The sequence below is a fragment of the Lepus europaeus genome, chromosome 9, assembly GCF_033115175.1.
Source record: "Lepus europaeus isolate LE1 chromosome 9, mLepTim1.pri, whole genome shotgun sequence".
Taxonomy (NCBI): domain Eukaryota; kingdom Metazoa; phylum Chordata; class Mammalia; order Lagomorpha; family Leporidae; genus Lepus; species Lepus europaeus.
In genome coordinates, this window is record NC_084835.1 from 106,494,031 (window position 1) to 106,520,075 (window position 26,045).

The 26,045-nt window shown below is 52.7% G+C and overlaps 1 protein-coding gene across 15 annotated transcripts in view; it reads left to right on the forward strand.

Moving 5' to 3' along the window:
* Nucleotides 1-26,045, forward strand: part of ZNF532 (zinc finger protein 532) — a 118,399-nt gene that overhangs the window by 82,272 nt on the left and 10,082 nt on the right. For all 15 annotated transcript variants that reach the window (XM_062201746.1, XM_062201751.1, XM_062201745.1 and 12 more), the window contains one exon: nt 3,039-3,320. In XM_062201746.1, coding sequence (XP_062057730.1) covers nt 3,039-3,320 — 282 coding nt within the window. The remainder of the gene's footprint in view (nt 1-3,038; nt 3,321-26,045) is intronic.

The following is a 26,045-nucleotide window of genomic DNA, read 5'->3' on the forward strand; positions in this document are numbered from 1 at the left end:
AATGAAGATTTTCCCTTGAAATTATTTGAATGGTTAAGTTTGCATTATAATTGAGGTCCCTGGATCTTTTTATATGTTTTCTATATTAAAATCGCATTAAATGGACTTCTAAATAGCTGGGCAGTGCTAGGAGATCACATAGTACCTGGCCACCTGGTGGGTGCCCAGTTAATGACATGACTAAATGTCCAGTTTGGACTCTGTATTCTCAAACTGCAAAAAGGGGCACCAAAATTCACATGCTAGCTTACTGTGGCCAGTGCTTAGTCCTGGCTTCTTCACTCTGATAGGCTAAGCAGTTTTATTCCTTGTATAATTAGGAGATAATAGCCACTGGCTTGCAGAGATTAAAATGGCTCACTTTCTAAACAGTGAAAACAGGAGACCCACTGTTACGATGGGCTCCATTTCTGTTAGGTTTTCTCTTTTTAAAATGCATTACATGAAAAAAGGGTCAGGGCAAATAAAGCATTTGAATTATTCTCGTGTGATCTCAGCTAAGTGAGCGGACTATTCATCTTCTAGACTTCCTGGTGGAGCACGCTTGCGTTCATGTGGAATAATTGCCTACTGCAAGTACACTGGGCCTCTCGCAGAGGCTTTGGAGATGGCAGTGGTTGTGACTTTTGCTGGGGCGAATGAAATGCCTGGGATGTGTTCCATGGCCTCACTTGAAGTACAGTAAAATCCTCTTAAGACATTTTAAATGTTTTGGCTAAAATTATGAAATCATTTTGACAATATTTATGTAATGAATGATCAGGATAAACTAAAAACTGCTAATAAAAATGTGTGGATATTGGAATTGGACCAGAATATTCTAACACGCTATCTGTGGGCCAGCCAGGAAAAAGCAGAAGTTGCTCTTAAGAGGCTTTTTATAGGCTGCTTGCTTTCTGGAACTCCTCTGTGCATCTGGAAGTGGGTTCACTGGCCTTGTGGCAGGTCCTCCCTGTTAATAGTGGGTTTGGAGCAGTACGCGGTTCCAGTACGGGGTCTCCAGGGCTGGGAGGGGTGGCAAAATGCCGTGGCCTGAAGGACGAAAGAATGGTTTTTATTTATCTGGACCTTTATGAGACTGAAACTTCGTGCTACAAAAACAAGTGGCAGTGAGCACTCACTTAGCTTCCCGTGTCGAGTGTGTTCCAGACGTTTTAAAATAACTGCCCTGCACTTTTGTGTCTGGGCATGGGTAAGGGCAAAGGTTTGGGGCTACCCCGCTTACGGAGAGTGTCCCTGACTTACGTTCCCTCGTGCTGTGCTGTGTGGGTTTCCCCCGAGAGCATGGAGCAACACACGTCCCTGTGCCTATATAGTCACACGTGGGTGGCTTCTGATTGCCCAGGCCTCATCCAGTCCACTCTTTGTTCCACCAAAATACGCACTACTTGCTTTGTGGGACATCTCAAGGAAACTTTCATATTACAGTTACTCAAATTTTTATTGTTTAAGGAGCTAAGGAAAAAGAATCATCCTGAAAGAAGTGGCATTTCTTTTGTTAAAGAGACAGTTGTTTTTTCTCTTATTTTTATTTACAGTGTCAGTAGAATGAACCTGCCATCACCCTCTTGTCTTGGCACAGGTTTTTGCTTTCCTGTGATGTCTTAGTACTCCAAGGTTATCTCGTAGAATACTCCAGTAACGTACCTTCTCAGCGACCTCTCAGTTCGTAAAAATGCATTTGCCTGGAAGCCAAGGAAGTGTATTAGGAGGTTTGGGGTTTTCTTGTCTTTGAATTTTCAGTGGTTTAAAAATGCAAAGGTTCAGCTTCTGTTCTGAGAACGGCCATTCTGACCCTGAGGCCTTCTGCCCTGTGTGGTGGGAAAGAGGCAGACACGTGGTTTGGGGCCGCAGGAAGTCACGTCTTGCTCCAGGTTGGCTCTTTGCAAAGGAACATTTGTGGGCCTTCACCTTGGCCTCCTTTCCTGGGCCAGTGCATGGTTGAGTCTTTGGATAGACCTCGCCCCTGTGCTCATGAGGAAGTCCTGGAGCCTTCGGGGGGAGGAGTGTTGAAGAAGCTTGGCTAGTTCTTGGCACGGCTGGGAGAAGAGTGTTGGAGCAACAGCTTCTACCCTAGCCCTGGGGAAGTGACAGCACATGTCAGGAGGGCGTGAGGCTGGGACTGGGACCTGCAGGAGCTGAGGAAGCCCCTGGGGGGAGGTGGGCTTTGTGCAGGTGCTGGCATTGAGGCTGGTCACCTGCCCGAGTGCTGATCAGGAGACGGACTGTATGTTGGGGGCAGAGACTCACTCGCTTCTTTTTGGGGACCCCATGCTTTTACAACACAAAACAAAAACTGAAGTGAGCTGGCCTTTAGAATCAAAATTGCATTAATTTATCCCACTTGGATTTGAAACGCCTCCTTTGAGTTTAAGTTGAAGGTGGCAGTTGTGGCTGTCACGTTAAAGATAATGAACAGCCGAGTAGTATAGCAGGACTCTGCGTGTCGGCTGTGCTCACAAGTTCACATCTGGGAACTGTTAGTGACAAGGGCTGGATTCCAGAGGGATGTCGAGATGAAAATTGCTCCCCCAATCCAAGACTATTACAAGTGTTTCAAGAACGTGAAAGCCTTTCACGTTCTGGAGTTAGATGTTGGTTCAAATCCAAGAGCCAAGGGTCTGAAATACCTCATGGTGTGTCAGCCTATTTCAACGTATCTGGGCAGACACGGAAGTAAAATGTCCCCCAGAAAAGATCTGCCCTAGACGGGGACTAACCCTGGGACATGGGGACCAGGATTAATTTGTATGCAGTGTAGAGGGTTTCCTTTAGAGAATTTTAAAATGGTTCAAATATGTACATTTTTAAGAATTATTTGGAACTAGAAACATAACTAACAGCAGTCATAAAAGTTAATTCTCCTGTCTGTCTTTCAAAATGTACGTTGACTATATGTTTTGGTTGTTTCTTAAGCAGTATGTCTGAAGGAATGTAAATTCCAGTTGAAATGTCTATGACGTATTAAGATAGTCCACATGCGCTTCCTGTTTGGGGTGTCGTCTGTGACAGCCATTTCTTTTCTGTTTGTAACGCAGTCTATGCATGGAACTCTGAAAAGCATTGAAGGGCCTCCCAACTTGGGCATAAACTTGCCTTTGAGCATTAAGCCTGCGACTCAGAACTCGGCAAATCAGAACAAAGAGGACGCCAAGTCCATGAATGGGAAAGAGAAATTGGAGAAGAAGTCCCCATCTCCAGTGAAAAAGTCTGTGGAACCCAAGAAGGTGGCCAGCCCGGGGTGGACGTGCTGGGAGTGTGACCGGCTGTTCACGCAGAGGGACGTGTACATTTCCCACGTGAGGAAGGAGCACGGGAAGGTGAGTCCCCGCGGGCGTGAGCGTGGCAGAGGGCAGCAGGCTGACACCTCCCAAGGCACGGCTCTTTGGGGAATTGGCACTGTGTCCGCGAAACTCACTCCGCGTCTCTGGGCTTCGGTTTCCACATCTGTGAAACAGCCATTTCCAGGTGTTTCCGACCTCGAGCTGTAGTCTTGCTGGTAACTGCCTTCATCTGCACGGCCCAGCCCTTGAAGCCAGTCGTGTACCATGTTTGTGTTAGCTGAGGACACGGAGGACGCCGGTCCACCAGGGCTCAGCTCTGTGACAGACAGGAAGGAAGGAGGAGAGAAGGCACAGGTAGCCTCGCTGTGGTCTGTGCGCTTCGTCCGTGAATTTGGTAGTGGGAAGAGGATTCTCAGCCTTGAACTTGCAGGGGAAGTCCGAGAGATGCGAGTCCCAGCGTGTATACTGTATAAGTGTATGCCTCCAGCTTTAGAAATAACTGTTGTTAGACCTAACAAAATTAGCCAGGCTGCTTCCCAGTACCATATGGGACACAATATTAGGCCCTGCTGGCCTTTTCTGGGGGTCTCAAAGTTGGTTTGTTCTGTTGAAGATCCAAAAAGACTGCATTTTCATTTATTTGGTTGTTAAGTAATTTCTTCTTTTTTTATAGGTTTATTTATTTGAAAGGCAAAATTACAAAGAGAGGGGAAGAGACAGAGAGAGAGAGAGCAAAAGCTCTTTCATCTGCTGGTTCACTCCCCAAATAGCTGCAACGGCCAGGGCTGGTCAGCTGGAGCCTGGAGCTCCATTTGGGTCTCCCACAAAGGTGTGGGGGCCCAGGCACTTGGGTCATCTTCTGCTGCTTTCCCAGGCACATTAGTGGGGACCTGGGTCGAAATGGAGCAGCCAGGACTCAAACTGGCGCCCATGTGGGATGCTGGCGTCCCAGGTGGAGACAAACCCCACTGTACCATAGTGTCTGGCCCTGGTAATCTTTTCCCCTATGCAGTCTGCCCTGTAGTCTTTTTTTTTTTCTTTAATATGCTGTTAATTTGTTGGGAAAATTGGGTTGTTTATTCCCTAGCTTGTTCCTCACTTCACTGGATTTGCTTCTTTTGGACATTGCTTAACTTGCTCCTCTGGGTCTCATAATTCCTAGAAGTTTGATTAGACTCAGGTTGAATTTTTTTAGATAATAATATGTTCTAAGTACCACAGTCTTTTTTTTTTTTTTTTTAAAGATTTATTTATTTATTTGAAAGAGTTACAAAGAGGGGAAGAAACAGAAATAGAGAGAGAAAGAGATATCTTCCATCCACTGGTTCACTTTCCAGATGGCCACAGGGCTGGGCCAGACTGAAGCCAGGAGCCAGGAGCTTCTTCTGGGTGTCACATGTGGGTGCAGGGGCCCAAGGCGGGGGCTGTCTTCTGCTGCTTCCCCAGGTGCATTAGAAGGGAGCTGGATCAGAAGAGGAGCAGCTGGGACTCCAACTGGCACCCACTGGGATGCTGGCACTGCAGACGGTGGCTTAACTCACTATGCCACAGCTCCGGCCCCATCAGTCTTTGTGTATCACATCCTGAGGTACCTAATACCTGCTCATCCCACTTGAGTGATACTAAGACTGATTAATTGATTGAAGCACACGATGTTTTCAGAGGCAGCCATCTTGCTTTAACAAAAGCCAGTAGAACAAGCTGGTCATCCTTGTGGACCTGTGTAGAGTACATAGGGACAGGTTTGGGATTGCTGTATACCAGGTCCTCTGGGGGTTCTGGCATCACCGTATGGCCTCATTTATTTATACTACCTATTGAGTTGCTCATGAAGCTGACATTTCACCTCATTCACAACCAGATGGTGTAGACTCGGTGGTAGTGATCAGATACGGTGAAGGGAAGTTTTTGTTGTATTTGGTCTAACCCTGCAGCATTCTTGTGGAAAGCAGTGCAGAATACCCTTGGCTTGTGTGGCACCTGCTCACTTCCTCGGCTCGGCTCGCGACCTCTCTACAAGCACCTCCGATGTTCGTGGTAAATACGGGGTGGCTCTCCAGGAGCAGTGCCGCCCAGTGCTTCCTCTCTCAAACTCTCGTGGCGCATTTCAGAGTTGTGTTCTTTGTGTGAAAGCGGCTTCCTCCATCCTGCTCATCTGAAGCTTCCTTGGTAGAGACTGTGAGGGGAGGAGACCGTGCCACACAAGTGTTGGCAGGATGAAACTCAGCACTGCGGAAACCAGAGAGCCCGCTCCGGCCTGGACGCGTGTGTGCCTGTGTGCGTGCGTGCGTGCGCCTCAGTCAGATGGAGCCGTTCGCCAGAGAGGAAATGGGATTGTAGGTCTCGCCTTGAAGGAGTTTGCAACCTTGCCTTCTGGAATGAGACTCTTCAGATTAGGTTACAGTTCTCGTTCTGCTCACCGGCCTCCTGAGTGAAGTAAGGGGCAGAGGGGGAGGGAAGGAAAGAAGTGCACCCAGCGTTGACCGGGAGTGAGGAAGCAGGGTCAGCCCGGGATCCTCCACCTGCCACAGCCACCCGCCAGCATGCTTGGGCCTGCTCCCTCCTCCCTCCTGGCGGAATATCTGGCTCTTCCCTTTAAAACCCCAGCTTCGGGTCTTTCCTCTGTCTTCCCTTCTCTGCTCTGTCCCTCGTGTCCTTGGCCTGAGTTCCCTTCAGGGAGCCGAGGCAGCTCCATGCCGCAGCAGCTTCCCTCCTGCCCTCCCGGCCGCCACCTTGGCTGTCGGCGCCTCTGCACCTGGCTCCCCTCCTGACATGCTTCTGTCTTGACTTCAGTGTCTGCCTCTAGCAGTCTCTCCTAGCTGCACGAGGAGCATGCTTGCAGCCGTGCACAGCGGTCAAGTCCCTGTCTGACGTTCAAGTCCGTGTCTGACGCGTCCTGAGAGACGGGGAGGGTGTGTGCAGATACCGGCCGGCTCTGTGGCTCTGTCTCCCCAGCTGTGGTTTCTTGCCTGAATTCCAGTCTCCAAAATCCGGCCACTTCTTGAGCACTTTGACTTCTTACATAACTCAAGACGCTTTAATCCAAGCCTGCTCAACAAGGAACCTAAATTGCCCCACGCCCCGACCCCACCATTTTTGCCAAACCTTGGTGTCTGACTCGACTCGGCGCTGTCTTGCTTCTGCTCAGCTCCCTGGGCCCAGCCGTCCAGGTGTTCCCCACTAGTCAGCCAGCTGGCTGTTCTCATGGATGCAGCCTTTGTTTAGGAAGCTGTCAGTTCTTGTGTGGATGATTGTTCTCACTGTAGCCAGAGAGGTTTCTTTCCCTTTACTTTTTTTAGAGGTTTATTTATTTATTTGAAAGGCAGAGTTACGGGGTGGGGGGAGGGAAGGAGAACAGGGAGAGGGAGAGGGAAAGGGGGGGTGGGCAGAGAGAAAGGTCTTCTATCTACTGGTTCACTCCCCAGATGGCCTCAATGGCCAGGGCTGGGCCAAGCCAAAATCAGGAGCCAGGAGCTTCCTCCATGTATCCCACATGGGTGCAGGGGTCCAAGCACTTGGGCCACCCTCCACAGCTTTTTTTTTTTTTTAAAGATTTATTTACTTATTTGAAAGTTAGAGTTACACAAAGAGAGAAGGAGAGGCAGAGAGAGAGAGAGAGAGGGGTCTTCCATCTGATGGCTCACTCCCCAGTTGGTTGCAACAGTTGGAGTTGAGCCAATCCAAAGCCAGGAGCCAGGAGCTTCTTCCAGGTCTACCACGTGGGTGCAGGGGCCCAAGGACTTGGGCCATGTTCTACTGCTTTCCTAGGCCATAGCAGAGAGCTGGATTGGAAGTGGAGCAGCCAAGACTTGAACCGGCGCCCATACTCGCTGCTCCATAGCACCAGCCCCAAGGCTTAACTTTCTACAACACAGCATTGTCCCCAGAGTTAACTTCTTAACATGGGGGTTCCCCATGCTCCAGGGACCCCCCCAGTGTCTCTGCTGGAGATGCCTAGAAAGAGCTGTCTGGGGTGACACGTGCCCTCCAGTGTGTGTGGGGGTGGTGGTTAAGATGAGATGCACATTGGAAATACTCTGTGCAGATACACAGGACTGAAGACTGCACTTGGCTCAAGGGCTCAGGAGAGCATAATTGCTTCCTTCCGACAGGCTGCGAGTTGCCGGAAAGATAGATACGCTGGGTTACTCAGTGAGAGACCTCGGGTGTTATAATCGGTCTGTGCACATTCTGAGCCAGTGAATGTGAGGTTATACTCGATTTCAAGACCATAATTGTACTTTAAAAATACACATATGTGGGTGTAGCATAACGTGGGAATAATGTAAGCACCTTCTGCCAACCCCAGTGTAGTTGGTACCTTACTGTTACTGCTGCTGGTATTATTACTTTGAGGATTCGAAGAAAAGATTTTAAGTTAGGAGAAAACTCAGTTTGTTTATGTCAAAAATCTGTCAAAATAATTCCCTGCTGCTTGTTTTAGGTGGCCTTTCATGTTTCCATAATCGTTTCTAGCTTCTATCTCATTAGCTCCCATCCAAAAAAAAAATTTTTTTTTTTAAAAACGATGTATTTACTTATTTGAAAGGTAGAGTTACAGAGAGGCAGAGAGAGAGAGAGAGAGAGAGAGTCCTCCTTCCTCTGGGTTACTCTCCAGATGGCCACAATGACTGGAGCTGTGCCGATCCGAAGCCAGGAGCCAGGCCCTTCTTCTGGATCTCCCATGTGGGTGCAGGAGTCCAAGCACTTGGGCCATCCTCCACTGCACTCCCAGGCCACAGCAGAGAGCTGGATCGGAAAAGCAGCAGCCGGGACTCAAACTGGTGCCCACAAGGGATGCCGGCGCTTTAGGTGGCGGCTTTACCTGCTACACCACAGTGTCTGCCCAAGAAAAATTCTTAATTAAAAGAGGTATTTTGTATAGAGCTGGACTGTTAAAGACATTCAGTAGCTTTCAGATTCACAGACATTGCTGACTCAGGAGCCGGCTTCTCTCCATCTTCAGTGCATTTGTTTAAAAAATGCCGGAGGCGAGCATGTGGCCTGGGGTTGACGGTGGTGCTGCCTGTGGGAGCGCTGGATTAGGTTCCCAGCTCTGTCCCGACTGCAGCTCCCTGCCAGTGCAGAGCCTGGGAGGCAGCGGTCGTGGCGCGTGGCATTGGGTTCCTGGCTCCTGGTAGGCAGGTGGAGGGTGAACTAGCAGAGCAGGGAGTGCGTGCTCTCTGTGTCTGTCTCTCTCCCTACCTCTCAAATAAATACATTTTAAAAATGAAAATAATACTAGACCATGTCCACTTTGAATGGCTTTTAGGTTTCCCCAATAATTTGTTATAATCTGATATCGAGTAAAATTTTTTCAAATAATTTAACAGTTAAAAGTTACAGCTTTCTAAAACGGGACTGTTACCGAAATTCCGTACAGAGGAACCATAAAAACACGGCTCACTTTGTCCAGCTCGTCCCGGCTTCCGCTCCGTCTGCTGTGTGGAGCCCTCCGAGGGAAGCCCCGCGTCTGCATTGCTCGGGGCTCAGGCCTTGTGGGTGTCTCCGCAGTCACGGGTTGGAGCAGCTTATGCTGACAGGAATGGGGCTGTGTGGTAGTCACGAATGTACACAAGCTGAAGTCACAGTCCAGGCCTTCCAGGAGTTCTGCTCGCTGCCTCTGTGTCCTCAACCATACAGCTGGACGGATGGGGCCAGCGTTGTGTTGCAGTGCTCAGGCTGCCGCCTGCCACGCCAGCATCCCAGGTGCACCCTGGTTCAGGTCCTGGCTGCTCCATTTCTGATCCCACTTCCTGCTAATGCACCTGGGAAACCAGGGAAGATGGACCAAGTCTTGGGCCCTGCCATCCACGTAGCAGACTCACATAGAGTTCCAGGCTCCCAGCTTCGGCCTGGCCCTGCCATTGTGGCCATCGGAGGAGTGATGGAAGGTCTCACTCCCAGTCTCTCCCGCTGCCTGTGGAACTCGGCTTTCAAATAGATAACTAACCCTAAAAACAAAACTCGGGAGGATGGGCTTGTTGGTGTCACTAACCTGGTGATATCTAGTCCAACCTGTGAGCCCAGAAACCTGAACTTCAGCTGTAATTTTACGTGGGTATGTACTTCCTGTTTTTTTTTTTTTTTTTTTTGGTTGCTGTAAGTGGTGCTGTATGAACCTCAAATTAAGAGCTCTTGAATGAGAATGAGATATTACCTGAGATTGTTCCAGAGAGGACCATTCTGCAGTGGTGGGAGCTGGAAGCAAAGTCAGAACCAAAGTTGTGTGCTTTCGTTGCCATCCTGGAAGTCATAGCTGAGCGCGATAGCTGTCTTTGTCTTTGGCTGCCTGGTAGCTGTCAAGGAGCCGCTCCTGCGTTTGTGCCTAGATAGATTCTAAAGCACCGGAGCAGGCAGTGAGGTCAGGCTCTTCACGGAGCAGACGTGCCCGGGCCCGCGTGGGTAGCTTGGGAGGAGCCCGGGGTTTGTAGCCCGACAGGGCTTTGGACCCTGGCATCAGCAGCCGTCAGCGGTGTGGCCCGCGTCATTTTCCAGAAGCCTAGCGTGGAAGTACTAACACTCAGTGCATGCGGTTCTTTTGAAGATCAAATCCAGTGAAGTCATATTTCCAGCACAGCACACGGGAGAGGCTTTCTCTCTGCACACGAGGGGTTTGGAAGGTAAACTTACTTTGAAAGCAGCTCACCGAGATAAAGCTTGTGATATAGATGTACAATTCATTTATAACATACAAATATATTTTCTCAGATTTTCATTTTGAACTAATTTTAGACTTCCAGAAATGATTGCAAAAAATAGCCCAGAGCTCTGTCTGCCCTCCCCCCAGCTTTCTGAACGCAGGTGTCTCGCGTGAGCAGAGTGCAGAGCGAGGGGGGACCTGGGACTTGGCAACTGGCACGGGGCTCCGTCAGCGGGCCTGCGGGCCTTCCTCTGCTCTCTGCAGTTGTCCCACGGCTGCGGCTCTGCCCACCTCGTCCAGCCCCGGAGCCCACGTTGCACTTAGCTCTCAGTACCGCAGGCTCGTCCAGCGTGTGGCATGTGCTCAAGCCATCGCGGGCATTCGGGGAGTGATCAATAGATGGAAGCTCTCTATCTCTCTACCTCTTAAGTAAATTTTAAAAATAAGTAAATAAAGTATCAAGTACTTGGCTATTACTTTTAGTAGGTAAAGCTTGGCCACATTAGGTGAAAACACATGTTGTCTACTTGGCTGCCTCCCTATATTCCTTGCACCTGCCGAGTGAGCACTGAGGAAGCACGCTCCTCCCTGGGACTCAGCTCCGTAATCCTTAAAACCTGCGCTTGCAGGCTGGGATGGAACCAGACCCCACGATTGGCATGTCAGGCCTAGCAGTGCTCGTGCAGCTGGTCCTGGGACCGCATTCTGACAGCCGCTGGCTTGGACCACGTGGCGGTCACGTGCCCCAGCGCCCATCGATTCGTTCAGCACACAAGCGGTTTGCTGTGGGTGTGAGCATTTCTCCCAGATGCTTGCGCTTCCAAGGCTGTTGTATTCAGCCCCACTGTCAACACAGGTGTCACTCAGCAGGCAGAATAAGCTGGGAGCGCCATTCCTGGCCTCCCCACCGCCCTGTGCTGGACGTGATTGCCCAGAGCAAGCCCCAGATGAAGGGAGCTGAGCGGGGTCCCTGTGTGACTCCAGGGGAACAGGATGACCAGTGGTGTTTACCACCCCTGGTCGTGCGCTCGGTGCCCACTGCCCCTGCTGAAGATGGGTGCTGAGACGCCAGCACAGGCGGAGGGGAGCCACGCTGGGGAGACCTGAGAGAGAAGGGGCTCAGGGAGCTCTGATGGCTGTCTTCAGGGACTGCATCCTCCCGGGAGGCGCGGCACAGGAAGATGACAGCCCAGCTGGGGTGGCAGTGACTTCCGCCTGCCTGTCACTCCACTTCTGGCTGCTGCCAGGTGCCCACCTGTAAAAGGGGGGATCAAAAGGGTCCCAGGGCCAAGGTGGCCTTGCAGACTGCGACCCTGGGACGAGTGAGGCCACCTGTAGTGACATAAGTGGCCCACTACTGCTATGGGGACGGGATATTTGGAGCCAGTCAGTCTGGAAGTTTCTACCAGGGGCATTCTTTTCGCAAGTGATATGATTTGTAGACAGAAGCAGAACTTCCAGGTTAGGAGCAGAGCAGGGAGGTAACCCAGCAGCTGCGGTTACAGTCTCTGGGAGAGTGAGAACTCCCGGTACACCTGCTGCCAGTCAGCTGGCCCCGCTTTATAAAGCTCCCAGGTGATTGCGTGCGTGGCCGTCAGGCTGCCGTGGCCCTGACTCGTGTGGCTTCCTTAGCACCCACACTCCTGGCGTGTTGTCGGGGAGCATTGGTTTACGAGGTGCCCTCTTGGTGACGAGCTCTGTGGATCTCAGGAATTCCAGCACTGGTAAGTAGAGGAGCAGCTGGACCCAAACCGCTCTCTGAGAATTTAATACCTGGTTGGTTGTTCTTACAGTCTTCATGTTCCTCTTCACAGAGGTCTGGAAGCTTTTTCCATTCTGGGTGTGAGTGCTTGAAATACAGTCTCCCCCTCTCCCCCCTTTATTTAAAAAGGTTTATTTACTTACCTGAAAGACTTACAGAGAGAGAGAAAGGGAGGGAGGAAGGGAGGGAGGTGGTCTTCCATCTGCTGGTTCATTTCCCAGATGGCAGCAACAGCAAAAGCCAGGAGCTTCTTCTGGCTCTCCCATGTGGGTAGCAGGGGCCCAAGCACTTAGGCCATCTTCTGCTGCTTTCTTTTCTTTTTTCTTTCTTTCTTTCTTTCTTTTTTCTTTCTTTCTTTCTTTCTTTTTTTTTTGACAGGCAGAGGAGACAGACAGAGAGAAAGGTCTTCCTTTGCCGTTGGTTCACCCCCCCCCCCCCCCCCAATGGCCACTGCAGCTGGCGCACCACACTGATCTGAAGCCAGGAGCCAGGTCTTTCCTCCTGGTCTCCCATGTGGGTGCAGGGCCCAAGCACTTGGGCCATCCTCCACTACACTCCCAGGCCACAGCAGAGAGCTGGCCTGGAAGAGGAGCAACCAGGACAGAATCCGGCGCCCCGACCGGGACTAAAACGTGGGGTGCTGGCACCGCAGGCGGAGGATTAGCCTATTGAGCCACGGCGCAGGCCTCTGCTACTTTCTTAGGTGTGTTAGCAGGGAGCTCGATCGGAAGTGGAGCAGCCAGGACATGAACCGGCACCCATATAGGATTCCGGCATTGCAGGCGGCAGCTTTTCCCACTGAGGCACGACGCCGGCCCTGGAATACTCCTGGGCTTGTTCTGTCCATTCTGTTCTGACGAATGTTTTAACTTATGCAGAGACGCAGGTGAACGGAAGAAAGCCGTCAGGGTGCTGGCAGTTAGTGAGGACACGGGTGCCAGCTGGAAACAGCCCTGCTTTGAGTCCGCTTTACCGTGGGGCTTTGGGCGCCTCCGCCTTGCACCATGCTTGTAAATGTGTGTGTTTCAGAATCCATGCATAGCCTTTCTATTATGTTCGTTTTCCATGAACTTGTTGAAAACCCCTAGATCTATTTTTTTAAAAGATTTATTTTCAGAGAGAAAGAAAGAGAAAAGATATCTTCCATCTGCTTATTTGCTTCCCAAATGGCAAAGCCAGGAGCTTCATCCTAGTCTCTCACATGGGTGCAGGGCTCCAGGCACGTGAACCACCTTCTTCTGCCTTCCCAGTCACATTAGCAGGGAGCTGGATCAGAAGTGGAGCAGCTGAGACGCAAACCAACATTCATATGGGATGCCAGTGCTGCAGGCAGTGGCTTAACTCGCTGTACCATAATGCTAGCTCCCTATTTCAAAATTTTACCAAAATATCTTTTATTCCATTTTCCCACAAAGCTTTTGATGTCCCTTCATACACGTACACATTTTAAAAGCATCCACCCAGCCTGGCTCCTAGCCCTGCTAATACAATACAGAGTAGGGCGCAATTCCCCCCTCAGCCTTCAGGACACTTCTGTAGAGGAATTTTTGGAACGTTACATCTGGAGGCAGGCATTGGACAGAGCAGTTGCGTCCCCACATATCCTTTGCTTCAGATCCAGCTTCCTGCGAATGTACGCCCTGGGAGGGAACAGGAGCTTGGGTCTCTGTCACCCGCATGGAAGACCCTGATGGAGCTCCAGGCTTCTGGCCTTGGCCTGACCCCACTGGCTGTTGGGGGCACTTGGGGAGTGCACCAGAGAAGAGCTCCCTTTGTCTCTGCCTTTCAAATGAAAGATAAACAAATGAGTAGAGATGAAACACGTTTGCATTTCATTTCTATCTACCTGTGTTACTGTGGTAACAACCGTTAGTTAGGAATGTGAGGACACTGGTGGGCGAACTCGATTCCCAGTTGGTTTCATTGTCATTCTCTTACTGTTTTTTTGTAGCTCATCCTGGTGTCATTAGACACAAATGACCTGAAATAACTAAAAGGCCTTTAAATGTACTGAGAAAGATTCTCATGCTGGTAGAACTCTTGTCTTAGAGTGACCCTGATTTTCTGGCAAAGTTGTGTTGCTGAAGCTGAGCAGTAGGTTAAAAACGTCTGTTTGTCCCATGTGTTTGGTTTAGACCTCGTGGTTGCTGAAGGTTTTGGAGGCAGTGTATGGACGTCAGTGGTGTCGTCTCTGTCCCAGTCGGTCGCTAGAGAACGTGGCTGCATCACATTGCAACCTTGTAAACCCGAGGCACAGAAATCGTCGTTTGCACATTAACGCTTTGTGCTGAGATGTCTCTCACTGCTGGCTCTCGGAACTTCATTGTTTGGCCCCTGAGATTGATATTTTATTAGTACCTTTTAATTCTGTATTTTAAATATGTTGATAGTGTACTTCATATAGCACACATTTTAAATCTTATGTGTCATAATTCTATTAAGTATAATTTTATTGTAATTTATTTTATTACTGTGTTTTAATGGGTATTTTATTAGTGTAGTTGACGATGTATTGTGCTATAGAAGTCCTCTGTGATATAATGAAAAACTCTTTAAAATGTAAGGACATAAACGCCTGGAAGACTGGTGTCTGAATATCTAGCTCAGAGACACATCTGGCAGCTTGTGGCTCTGTCGTCGGAAGGTGGAGTGGTGACGATGACGCGCAGGCGTCGATCAGGGGCCTGCTGTGTGTCCTGCCCTGTCGATTATCTCATTAGTGCCTAGAAGCCGGCGCCCAGGGGACACTGCTGCCATTCTCCGGTGAGCCTAGGGGAGGCTCTGACGGAGCCGGGGCTCTGCAGCCTGTCTGCCACCGCCAGTGGTTCCAGGTACCATGCCGAGCAGTCCCTGCATGCACAGCCAGAGAGCTCTGGAGTCCAGAAACGCTTGGTTCTAGTCTCCTTGAAGCTATCCATGTAGCGGCGGGACGGTTAGCAAGAGTATGGCTTCCCCTCCAGTGTGATTTCTGCTTTTGATACAGCGACGCTGGTGGCCGGTGCCGTGGGATGGATGAGCGTCCTGGGTGGCTTCCCTGGAGTCGCTGCGCTGGGGTCAGTGGTGCTGTGGTGCGGTGACTGATGGCAGAGTCTCGACGTTTCACCCAGAGTGCCTTGCATTTCCTGGCGTCTGCCCGGGGAGTGTCTGGGAGCTGAAGGGATTGTGGCCAGGCCCTGGTCTCGGGAAGAGGTTTTTGGGTAGTTCCTGGGAGACTCTTCATAGGAGGAATTTCAGAAATCTGAAGTGTGCAGGAGAGCCAAAGGCCTTAGGAGAGACCCATCAGACCTGGGTTCCATATTGTGTCCCACTGTCCTCCCTGGGCAGGAGTGAAGCCTGTGGTGAGACCCCGCTAGGTCATGGTGGTGCTGGCACACTGGCTGCCACCTGCTCTCTCGTCCTCAGAAGCCCTGCTGGGAAGGAAGGATTACAACACCCTGGGCGGGGCCAGGCCAAAGCCAGGAGCCTGGAACTACATCTGGGTCTCCCACAACAGTGCCAGGACCCAAGCACGTCAGCCATATTCCTCTGCTTTCCCAGGAGCGCTAGCAGAGCAGCCGGGACCGGAACTGGCACTCCGATAGGGGCTGCCCTGTTGTAAGCGGCAGCTTAACCAACGGTGCCCCAGCACTCCCCCTCCCGATTTTGGGTTGCCCTTTGGTTTTACCTTGCTTCCTGGCAGGGGCCAGATTTGGCTAGAATTTACCAGCTAAACAGGGAATGGCTCAGTCTAGGTTCATTCAATAGGAAATCAGAAAGTGACTTAAAGCGCGGGAGCCCCAGACGGTGAGCTGGATCTTGGCGTGTGAAGTACGGCACATCTGGCTCTCGTCTCGGAGAAGTCTGTACCCTACGAGGCGTGCGAGCTCGGTGCTCCCAAACACCGTGGTGAGGGCTGGTGGTGCTCGCCCGCAGGCGCTGGGGAGAAAGCATCCCGCCCCTGGCGTTTCCTGTTTATCTCTGGGGGCCCAGGGGAGGAGCATCTTTGAGGCTGGGCAGTGCTGCTGCCCAGACAGGACACATGGGTGTTTTGGGCCCTGCGTGGTCTGCCTGGGCGGGTGAGCCAGGCCGTGCAGGCCTGAGCAGCTTTCTTACTAATGTCACCGATGGCGTGGGACCGGGCCCTCTCGCTGTCGGAGGGGCAGCTTTCCTCTGGCTCTGCTGCCGCTGCCTGGGGCTCCCTGTCTTCTTGGCTGTGCCTTCATGCACAGAGGAGCTTAGGTGGCAAAGCCTCGGCTTCCTACCCTGTTGCCTGGCCCACACCCACACCCACACCCGTGCCTCCCCGGAACCCTTCCTTTGTCGTCTCGCGAACCTCAAGTCCCTCCGTGTCCCTGGGACCCCAGCAGGTGGAGTGTAGGTGTAGCTCCTGCGGGGGTGGGGACAGTCGGAGGGGAGTCAGATCCCCATGCCTGGAGAGCCCGCGGTGGCTCCCTGAGTCAGTGCTGGCCGTGGTGGCTGGGCTCTGCAGGGTCGGGCCAGCCTCGTGTTCTGCTGCACCGCGTGACGAGCCTGTCACATGCTTGGCCAAGAACACGGCCGTCATCTGTGATTTCTTGGGGGAATGTGTTCCTGAGTCCTGCTGGCAGCGCGATTGTGCCTGGAAACCCGAAACAACCCTGAAGATAATTTTCTCTGCCGACGCCAAAGGGGAAGAGGCGGTTCGAAGCCGCATCCGACTCCGTGGGGAACGGTGCGGTGGCCTCAGGACGCAGGCGCCGCAGAGCGGGGCTTTCTGCATGCTCATAGCCCTTGCCCACGGTCAGGACTGTGGGCTCCTCAGCACCTGGCCCAGGTTCCGGGGCCAAAGGCTCCTGCAGTCTGGTGGTAGAGGCTGGGGCGAGTCACATCCCAGTGGTTAGTCTCCACGGGGGACTAGAGCCGCCGTATGTGTGGGGCATGCTCGTTAGAGGCCAGGGCAGAAGCAAGGAGCTCACCGAGTAGGCTTTTCCTCGTGTCCCTAGTCCGCCCAGCATGTTCTGTGACCTCTGTGCACCGGGCTTCCCTGTGCCCCACCCCCACCCCTTGTCCTCACTCTGCAGTGGTGGCTGTCTGTGCCCAGCTGGGAGGTGCTGGCACTAAAGAGTAAATAGCTTGTCAGCAGGTGTCGTGTTTGCTTTGGTGACATTAATTGTGCTCCTGTGTTTTCTTTAGAGAGGCAGGGAGACTGAGCTCCTCTGCTGGTTCACCCCCTGTGTGCCTGCAGGGGCCAGGCCCACAGCTGGGTCTCCGACGTGGGTGGCAGGAGCCTTATGACTGGAGCCATCATGCTGCCCTCTGGGGTCTGTGTTAGCAGAAAGCCCAAGTTGGGAGCTGGAGCCAAGAAATGACTGGTGCTTGGGGGTGGGATGCGGGCATTGTAACCGAGGCCGCTGATCCACTCCCCTTGTTCGCTAACAGCTTTCTTCTAGATCTTGATTAAAAACAGTGATAATCTTTGAAAGGAATAGTCAGTTCCTTTCTCTTTTGATTTGTGAAAATAAATAATAGATTCTGCTCAAGTCTTCAGTGTGTTTTATTTTTAAGAAACCATGAACGTATTGATCTGAAAGGGCTATGAGCATGCAGTGAGAGAGAGAATCTTCCATTTGCTGGTTCACTCCCCAAATGGTCTGGTCCAGGAGCCAGGAACTCCATCCAGGTCTCCCACGTAGGCGCAAGGACCCATACACTTGGGCCATCCTCTGCTGCCTTCCTGGGAACATTAGCAAGGAGCTAGATTGGAAGTGGAGCAGCAGGGACTAGAACCAGTGCTCTGAGAAGGGATGCCAGGTAGGTGGTAACTTAACCTGCTGCGCTCAGTGCTGGCCCCCAGGCTGTATATTTTTTTATTCTGTGATAATTACCTTTTTTTTTTTTTTAAAAAAAAGATTTATTTATTTCTTGGAAAGAGTTACAGAGAGAGACGAGAGCGAGCATGAGATCTTCCATTCACTGGTTCACTCACCAAATGGCTGCAATGGCCGGAACTGGCCGATCCAAAGCCAGGAGCTTCCTCCTGGTCTCCCACACAGGTGCAGGGTCCCAAGCATTGGGCTATCCTTGGCTGCTTTCCAAGGCCATAGCAGGGAGCTGAATCAGAAGTGGAATAGCCGGGACTCGAACCTGCACCCATGTGAGATGCCAGTGCTGCAAATGGCAGCTTTACCCGCTATGCCATAGCGTCGGCCCCGATGGTAACCTTTTTATAAAATACTAGCAATTGTTGGAAAAAAATCTTTCACGATGCATTTCTCTTAAGATTGCTTCTTAATTGGAAAGGGCACAAAAGTGCATTGAAGGTCACACCTGAAGGATGCATTCAGTCGGGTCCTCCCCATGCTCGCCTGGACTCTGGGAACAGGAGCAGGAAAGGCCCCGTGCCAGCCAGGGACAAACCCCCGTGAGCTCAAGCTGAGCCTGGGCCGGAGGGGAGGGCAGCAAAGGGGGTTTCATCTTCAAGTGCATGGGGAGAGGGTGTTTAGGGCTGCACACGCCCCAGGCCCTCCTCGGTTCTTTTTCTTGGATGTCAGCTGTGAGAGGAGTGATCCGTCAGGATTTAGCCTGCGGGGGACTTGCAGTGAGGGTTAGTGAACGAAGGGTCAGGAGTGGGTACACACTGAGCCGAGACATGGGGTAGCAGGAACCCCAAAGCACCACTGCACTGCACTGCTGCCCAGCGGGGGTACACACGGGGTGGGGCACCTGTATTAGAAGTAGGCCTTCTAGCCGGCGCTGTGGCTTAACAGGCTAATCCTCCGCCTTGCGGCACCGGCACACTGAGTTCTAGTCCCAGTTGGGGCGCCGGATTCTATCCTGGTTGCCCCCCTTCCAGGCCAGCTCTCTGCTATGGCCCGGGAAGGCAGTGGAGGATGGCCCAAGTCCTTGGGCCCTGCACCCGTATGGGAGACCAGGAGAAGCACCTGGCTCCTGGCTTTGGATCAGCGCGATGCGCCGGCCGCAGCGGCCATTGGAGGGTGAACCAACGGCAAAAAGGAAGACCTTTCTCTCTGTCTCTCTCTCTCTCACTATCCACTCTGCCTGTCAAAAAAAAAAAAAAAGAAAAAAAGAAGTCAGCCTTCCTCACGGCCCCAGGGTCGGGCATTGTGCTCGTCTGCCCGGTCTGCTCTGGACCTGACCTTCCCTCGTGGTGCCTTGATTACCATTCTGCCCTGTTGCATGTTCAGTTGTAGTGTCGGCAGCAGACCAAATGGTCTTAGAACCAAAAAGTTCAGAGACGGGGTTTGGTCTTTTTTTTTTTTTTTTTTTCCTCTTAAACTTTTTTAAAGATTTATTTTCATGTTTTTGAAAGGTAGAGTTAAAGGGAGAGACAGGGAGATCTTCTGTCTTTGGGTTCACTCCCCAAATGTCTGCAGTGGCCAAGACAGGGCCAGGCTGAAGCCGGGAGCTGCTTCTGGGTCTCCCCCATGGCTAGTTGTGGCCTAAGCACTTGGGCCATCTTCCACTGCTTTCTCAGGCCATTAACAGAGAGCTGGATTGGAAGAGGAGCACCTGGGACATGCACTGGTGCCCTTATAGGCACCAGCACTGCAGGTGGAGGCTTAACCCACTACGTCACGGCGCCTGCCCCAGGCTGAGCCCCACTTGAAATACCCAGGCGGAGCTGAGCGGCTGGTGGTGGGAACTCTAAGTCCCGCAAACCTGACCTATTTATTGTCTGGCCCTTCACAGAAAGCATCCGCCAGTCACTTGTCCAAATTTATACTCTGTGCTTGACTTTTCCCGGTCTGACTCAGTTCTGAGTGGTAGGGGCCTGGAAGTGTGATCACTTTCAGTACTCAGAAGTTTGGCTACTTGAGCCTTTCATGTGTGGGACCTGTGCTGTGCCCATCAGAGACCTCTTGGGGGTGTGGTCTTGGATGGAGTGACACGAGCTGGGCAGTCTCGCCAGTGAGCTTGCTGTTGCCTTCTAAGTAAGAACTTGAGATTGATGAGCCACCTAGTCCAGAGCTCTGGGGGAGGCTGCTTGTCTTGTAGCATGGGTGGCTTGGGTCAGCAGGGTTAGGTGCTGTAATGGACCATAGATGATGGGAGGTGCTGCTCACACGGCAGGAGTGCTGGGCACACAAGCTGACTATATCGAGATCTGACATGAATAAATGGAGAAACTGGAGTACCTGTGAAGCATGGGGTGTATTATCCCCATGAAAACCCTGAAGAAGTAGCGACCGGGAGAATACAGCTTTTATTCATTTCTTAAATACGCTAATAACTTTTTGGTGAATCTTTAGAAACTATTTTATTGTAGTGTAATATATACACAGTACATTTCCATTCTGTAGAAAAGCCGTGTTACTGGGCACACATTAGACTGTAGACGTTTTAAAAGACCGTTCAGCTTTCTCACTTTGGTTGGTTTGGGTCTGTATATTTTATGGGTAAAATGTCCAAGTCTGCAGCCGGAACAGGCCGTTTCTTTATACTACAGGGGAGTGCTCAATTTCTGTCTTCAGTTTGTGCTTGTTAAAGTCAGTCGACTTGAACCACAGTTCTTGTGGGACGGTACAAATGGAGTGTAGCCCATAGCGTGATCCGACAGACGCGCGGAGCTGGGCTGACACCAGTGTCGGAGTTGAGTGAGAGGGACCCCAAGGAGGGGTGCAGTTCGGTGCTTGAGAGGGGTGCTCTGAGTTCAGAGAGCAGCAGGACGGTAGCACACAGTGTGGCCTCTAAAGCCCTCCCAGGCAGGTCGGCTCGGACGAGAGGCGCAGTGTGCTGCAGGGAGAGAATGGAGTGGTGCAAGGTTCCAGGAAGCGGAGCGTGCAGGGGCCTGCAGAGGGCGGGAGATGCCAGGGCGGGCTTCCCACAGTGGCACAGGGAGCACACAGGAGAGGGACCTGCCCGGCACACAGCAGCGAGACGAGGAGAGCGCACACGGTGCCAGCCGTGCGTGGGGAGCACGTGCTGGACAGGCCGCGAGGAGACGGCCCGGGGAGGTGGACGCATGGGCCTCACTCCTCAGAGCCACACAGCACTGGGTAGGCTGCCAGCAGAGCAGGGACCCAGCCGGCTGTGCGTTTCCGTGGGTTCGCTCTGGTGGCCATGCAAGAGACACACAGGAGGGGCCGCCGGGAGCTGGGTGGGGGCTGCCCGAAGTGTGCATGGCTTACGGGGGCCTCGGAGAGGGCGAAGCCTGCTTGACCCGGCCAGGGGAGGCCCGCCTGTGTTCAGCAGCTGTGAAGTTGGCCCCGGAGGGAAGGTGAAATCCTAGGAGAAGCAGGTGCAGGCAGGCGAGACAGGCTGTGGACAGTGTCGAAGTCTGAGCTCTGGGTGACGCGTAAGGACAGACTGTGCGGGGTGCACCCTTTGGCTCTTCCCTCGCGAGGGTGCCTGTGTCCCCCCATCGGGGCCCCCTCGTCGAGCGCTCAGGGACCTCACGCCCACACCTGTGTGCTCTCCTGCATCTTCAGTTTCCCCCAGCTCTCAGCTGGGACAGCATGCCGTGGACCTCTGAAGCCAGCGTCCGTCTGCACTCCCCTGCGGCCGCCTGTTCTGCCTCTTAGATCACATTCCCCTCCCCTGGCTGCTTCGGGCTTCCCATTCTTTTTTTTATTTTTATTTTTTGACAGGCAGAGTGGACAGTGAGAGAGAGACACAGAGAGAAAGGTCTTCCTTTGCCGTTGTTTCAACCTCCAGTGGCCGCCGTGGCTGGTGCGCTGCGGCTGGCGCACCGCGCTGATCCAAAGCCAGGAGCCAGGTGCTTCTCCTGGTCTCCCATGGGGTGCAGGGCCCAAGGACTTGGGCCATCCTCCACTGCACTCCCGGGCCACAGCAGAGGGCTGGCCTGGAAGAGGGGCAACCGGGACAGAATCCGGCGCCCCAGCCGGGACTAGAACCTGGTGTGCCGGCGCTGCAAGGCGGAGGATTAGCCTGTTGAGCCATGGCACCGGCCTCGGGCTTCCCATTCTATCAACTGCATTTTGTCAAGGTCTACACTGACTTCTTCCTAGCCCAGCGTCTTGGCTTCTTTGTTTGTTTATTTGTTTGTTTCAAAGACAGAGTTATGGAGAGACAGAATTTTCCATCTGCTAGTATACTTCCCAAATGGCTGCAATGGCTGTGGCAGGGATCCAAGCACTTGGACCATCTTCCACTGCCTTCCTAGGCCATTAACAGGGAGCTGGATCAGAAGTGGAGCAGCCAGGGGCCAACGCTTGGTGCAGCGGGTTAATGCCCTGGCCTGAAGCGTTGGCATCCCATATGGGCGCCGGTTCAAGACCCAGCTGCTCCACTTCCCATCCAGCTCTGCTATGGCCTGGAATAGCAGTAGAAGATGGCCCAAGTCCTTGGGCCCCTGCACCCACATGGGAGACCCAGAAGAAGCTCCTGGCTCCTGGCTTCGGATCGGCGCAGTTCCGGCCGTTGCAGTCATCTGGGGAGTGAATCAGCAGATGGAAGACCTCTCTCTCTGTCTCTACCTCTCTCTGTAACTCTTTGAAGTAAAATAAATCTTTTAAAAAAGTGGAGCAGCCAAGACTTTAACCGGCACCCATGTGGGATGCCAGCATCATAGATGGCAGCTTTACCCGCTACGCCACAGCGCCGGCCCCAGGATCCTGGCTTTCTTAGTTGTTGTGCTTGACCTGTCCTAAGCCGTTGTCTGGTGGGTCCTTCCCGAGATGCTTTCTCTGCCCAGCCTCCAGGATGCTGTGTTCTGTTGGTTTGCATCTAGCACACTGCTAGCCCAGCTCAGCCCTTCTCGTCATTCCAGCCTGTTTGCGATGATGTGTTTCTTCCCTCTTGGAAAATTCCCAGCCAGTTCATGCTTTAAATGCCATCTGTGTTCTAACAGCTCCCAGATTCGTGTCTCTGACCTGGACCCAATTCCTTGACAGCTTTTCTAGCCTCTATGCAGCGCTCCAGTGGGCCTCTCAAAGTTAACATACCCAGTGTAACCCTTGATTCCTCTGCACCCCCCAACCTGCCTCCCCCGAGTGCTTCCCAGGCAATCCTTGGCAACTCTGTTCTGTCTGGTGCCCAGGCCAGAAAAGTGGGAGTGACCTTGGCCCCTCTGTCTCTCTCCTCACGCACACCCGAGCACATCACACACCCGGTCAGCGGTCTGCCTTGAGGAGCTGTGCCTCGTCCCTTGCACTGTTCACGGTCTCCCTTCTGGGTTCATGGCCTGGACCATAGCCAGCCGGAATGGTGTGCCCATCGATCCTGTTCTGCTCCTGCAACCCTCCATGCCTTCCGTTCACACCACGGATGCTCCGTAGGCCCCGCCCCCGCCCCCCGCCGTCTGTCCTGACAGCGCTGGCCCCCGCCCTCACTCCATGGAAAACTGCGCAGAGGACGTGGTTGGGCAGTTTGCTGCAGAAACACAGACGACCAAGGGATATGCGTGTGGGCACTCAGCATCGCGAGGCTGTGGGGAAACTGGGAAATGCATCCTCCCTGTTGCGTGGCAGAGGCGAGCACCGATCTGGTGCTGCAGCCGTGTGGTGGACGAGCGCTGCCCTTTGGCAGTGGGGGCCATGTAAATCCTGAGGGCACTGGGGCCAGCAGCGCCAGGCAGCCTGAAAACCTCGCGGAATTCACACACAGGCACTGGTCCGCTCCAGACATTTCTGTAATTAGAATTTGAAACAACCTGAATTGTTAATAGAAGAGAAATCGTGGTCCACTTATGCGGAATGTGCTGTACTCCTTTAGAGGAACGTAGAAGCATGAAAGTCCATGCAGGTATCTGAAGTATTTTAAGATGTATTTATTTGAAGAGGAGGAGGGAGAAAGGGATAAAGCGCTTCCATCCGCCGGTTCACGCGCCACATGGCCACAACAGCCAGGGCTGGGCCAGGCTGACACTGGGAGCCCACAACTCCATCTTGGCTGGCAGGGGCACCAGCACGTAGGCCGTCTTCTGCTGCTTTCCCAGGTGCATTAGCAGGGAGCTGGGCTGGAAGGGAGTGCCCACATGGGATGCTGGCATCACATGCATCAATGCCAGCTCCACCAGGTGTGTATTTTGCAAGTGAAAAACTACTGAGTTGAAAACCTAACATGGGCTCATTTTTATAAATAGGGACTCATGAATTCCTGCACTCAGAAAAGGAAGGGGAAGAAAGTTTTGCTAGGAGATGGGAAGTGATCTTTATTCTCTCATTTGCTTTGATAATGAAAGAAAACGAAAGCCCACACTGTGGATGTGCCGGGTGTGGCTGCACCTTGGCAAGGGAAGCCCGGGGCAGGAATTCCTTCCATTCCCTGGGCCCTTCCTCCCACGCCCACCACCGACTTCAGTGAGCCTTGCACCGGAAGAGCGCTCTTCCTGCTGGCTGCATCCCTCCCACCTCCCTCCGGTCTTGACCGGCTCCTGCTGCTGTCTGGACTGAGTTCTGAGCCGTGCACGGTGCCCGCGCTCTGGGCAGCACTGGGTCCCACCCTTGCTCTGCACGCCTGCGGCTCCTTCCCTGGCAGCCGACCGTGTATTCAGTTATCTTTACTTGGCTCCCAGAGCGAGCGCTTACAGAGTGCCGCGGGTGTGCCATGTGCCAGGGACACAGACGGGGGCACGCTCTGCTCCTCTGCGCTGGGAGCCAGTGGAGGAGTGGAGGCCCAGGGCAAGCATTGAAGCAGCCAGGGTTTGTCTTGGAGGAAGAGGTAAACTCTGTAAAGAGGCGTTTTATCTGTTAGTTGATTTTTTTTTTTTTTTAAGATTTATTTATTTGAAAGAATTTGAGAGAAGGGACATTTGCTGGTTCACTCCCCAAATGGCCACAGGAGCTGGGCCTGGGTCAGGCTGAAGCCAGGAGCTCCATCTGGGTCTCCTACATGGGTATAGGGTCCCAAGGACTTGGGCCATCCTCCACTGCTTTCCCAGGCACATTAGCCAGGAGCTGGATTGGAAGTGGAGCAGCCGGGACTCAAACCGGCTTCCAAACAGGAGGCACTGCAGATGGGGGCTAACGCTGCACCCCAGTGCTGGCCCACTGACTACTTTTTGAACCTTAAAATATCAAAAGTCTTGAGAAATGGAAATGAGAAACACAAAAGAGAGGTATGCATCTTACCCAGCAGTGCGACCCCGCTCAGGACGCCCACAGCCGATACCGGTTACACACAGCTCAGCTGCCTGCACGTGCGCACCTCAGAGCTCGCGGTGCTGGGGCAAGCAGCTGAGCCCCTGCCACCCACAGGGGAGCCCCATCTGTGCTTCTGGGTCCTGGCTTTGGCCTAGCCCAGCCCTAGCCCTTATGGATATTTGGGGAGTGAACCAGCTGTTGGGAGATTTCTGCTTCTCTCTCTGCCTTTCAAATAAAGTGAAAAAGCAAAAAAATCCGAACAATGTAAAGGAAGGAATATAGTGAAAAGTCTCTGATTACTACCCTTGCCATCCCTGTTACCTGAGTTTCTTAGGTTTCTTGAAGTTTCTTTATGCAAGTGTTGGTTGCAGGTTCTGCTGTTACCCACAGTCAGCTGGGGCCGGAGATTCCAGAAACACAGTTGGTAGCTTTCAGAGTGCGAATCCCCCTTGTCCTGTGTAGCGGCTGTGTAGGCTCCCCCACTCCCGAGGCCCTGCACAGCTGCCTTGGCTTCAAGTTGGCTGTCACTGATCACAGTGCTGGTGTTTGTGTAACCCGTACTGTAGTTGATGGCCCCAAGGTGCAAGTGTGATGATGCCCACAGTTGAGGTAGGCTGACAAGACCCGGACACGTGCGTCCTTTAAGTGACAAGGTCAAAGTCTGAGGTCATAGGAAAAAGCCTCGTGTCTGTAGGGTTCGTTACTATCCATAGTTGCAGGCCTCCACTGGTGGGCTTGGAGCGTCTCCCTGGGAACAAGGGGGACCCCCAGTGTGTCAAGTGTGCAGGTGCGCCTTCCTCTTCATCCTGAGGATCACTGAGGTCCCCCAGCCCTTGCTGCAGCCGCGTGGCGTACTGGTGCCGCGTGCGGGGGAATGATGGATGGCACTAGCTCTCCTCTGCCGCTCCGTGGAGTCTTGGCCAGCATACTCAGCAGAGCAGCGGATAACTGAACACATCTGCTGTTCCTTGAGCAGGAAGCTGGAATCGGGCGTGGAGGCTGGGTTTGAGCCCAGGCGTTCATGCAGGCTTGTTAACCCCTAGACCCAACACCTGCCCTGGATTTTAGTTACAGAAACTTCCGCTCTGAGGCCTGGTTCCCACAATATCAGCTTCCGTAACATTGGAGCCGGAAGGAGGGAGGTAGCCTTAAAATCTTAAAAAAAAAAAAATCTATTGTCATTCACTTTTCAAGAATTATTTAGGGGAGGGGCTGGCTCTGTAGCATAGCAGGTAAAGCCACCACCTATGCTATGGCCTGGGAAAGCAGCAGAGGATGGCTCAAGTGCTGGGGCCCCTGCACCCACATGGGAGACCCAGAGGGAGCTCCTGGCT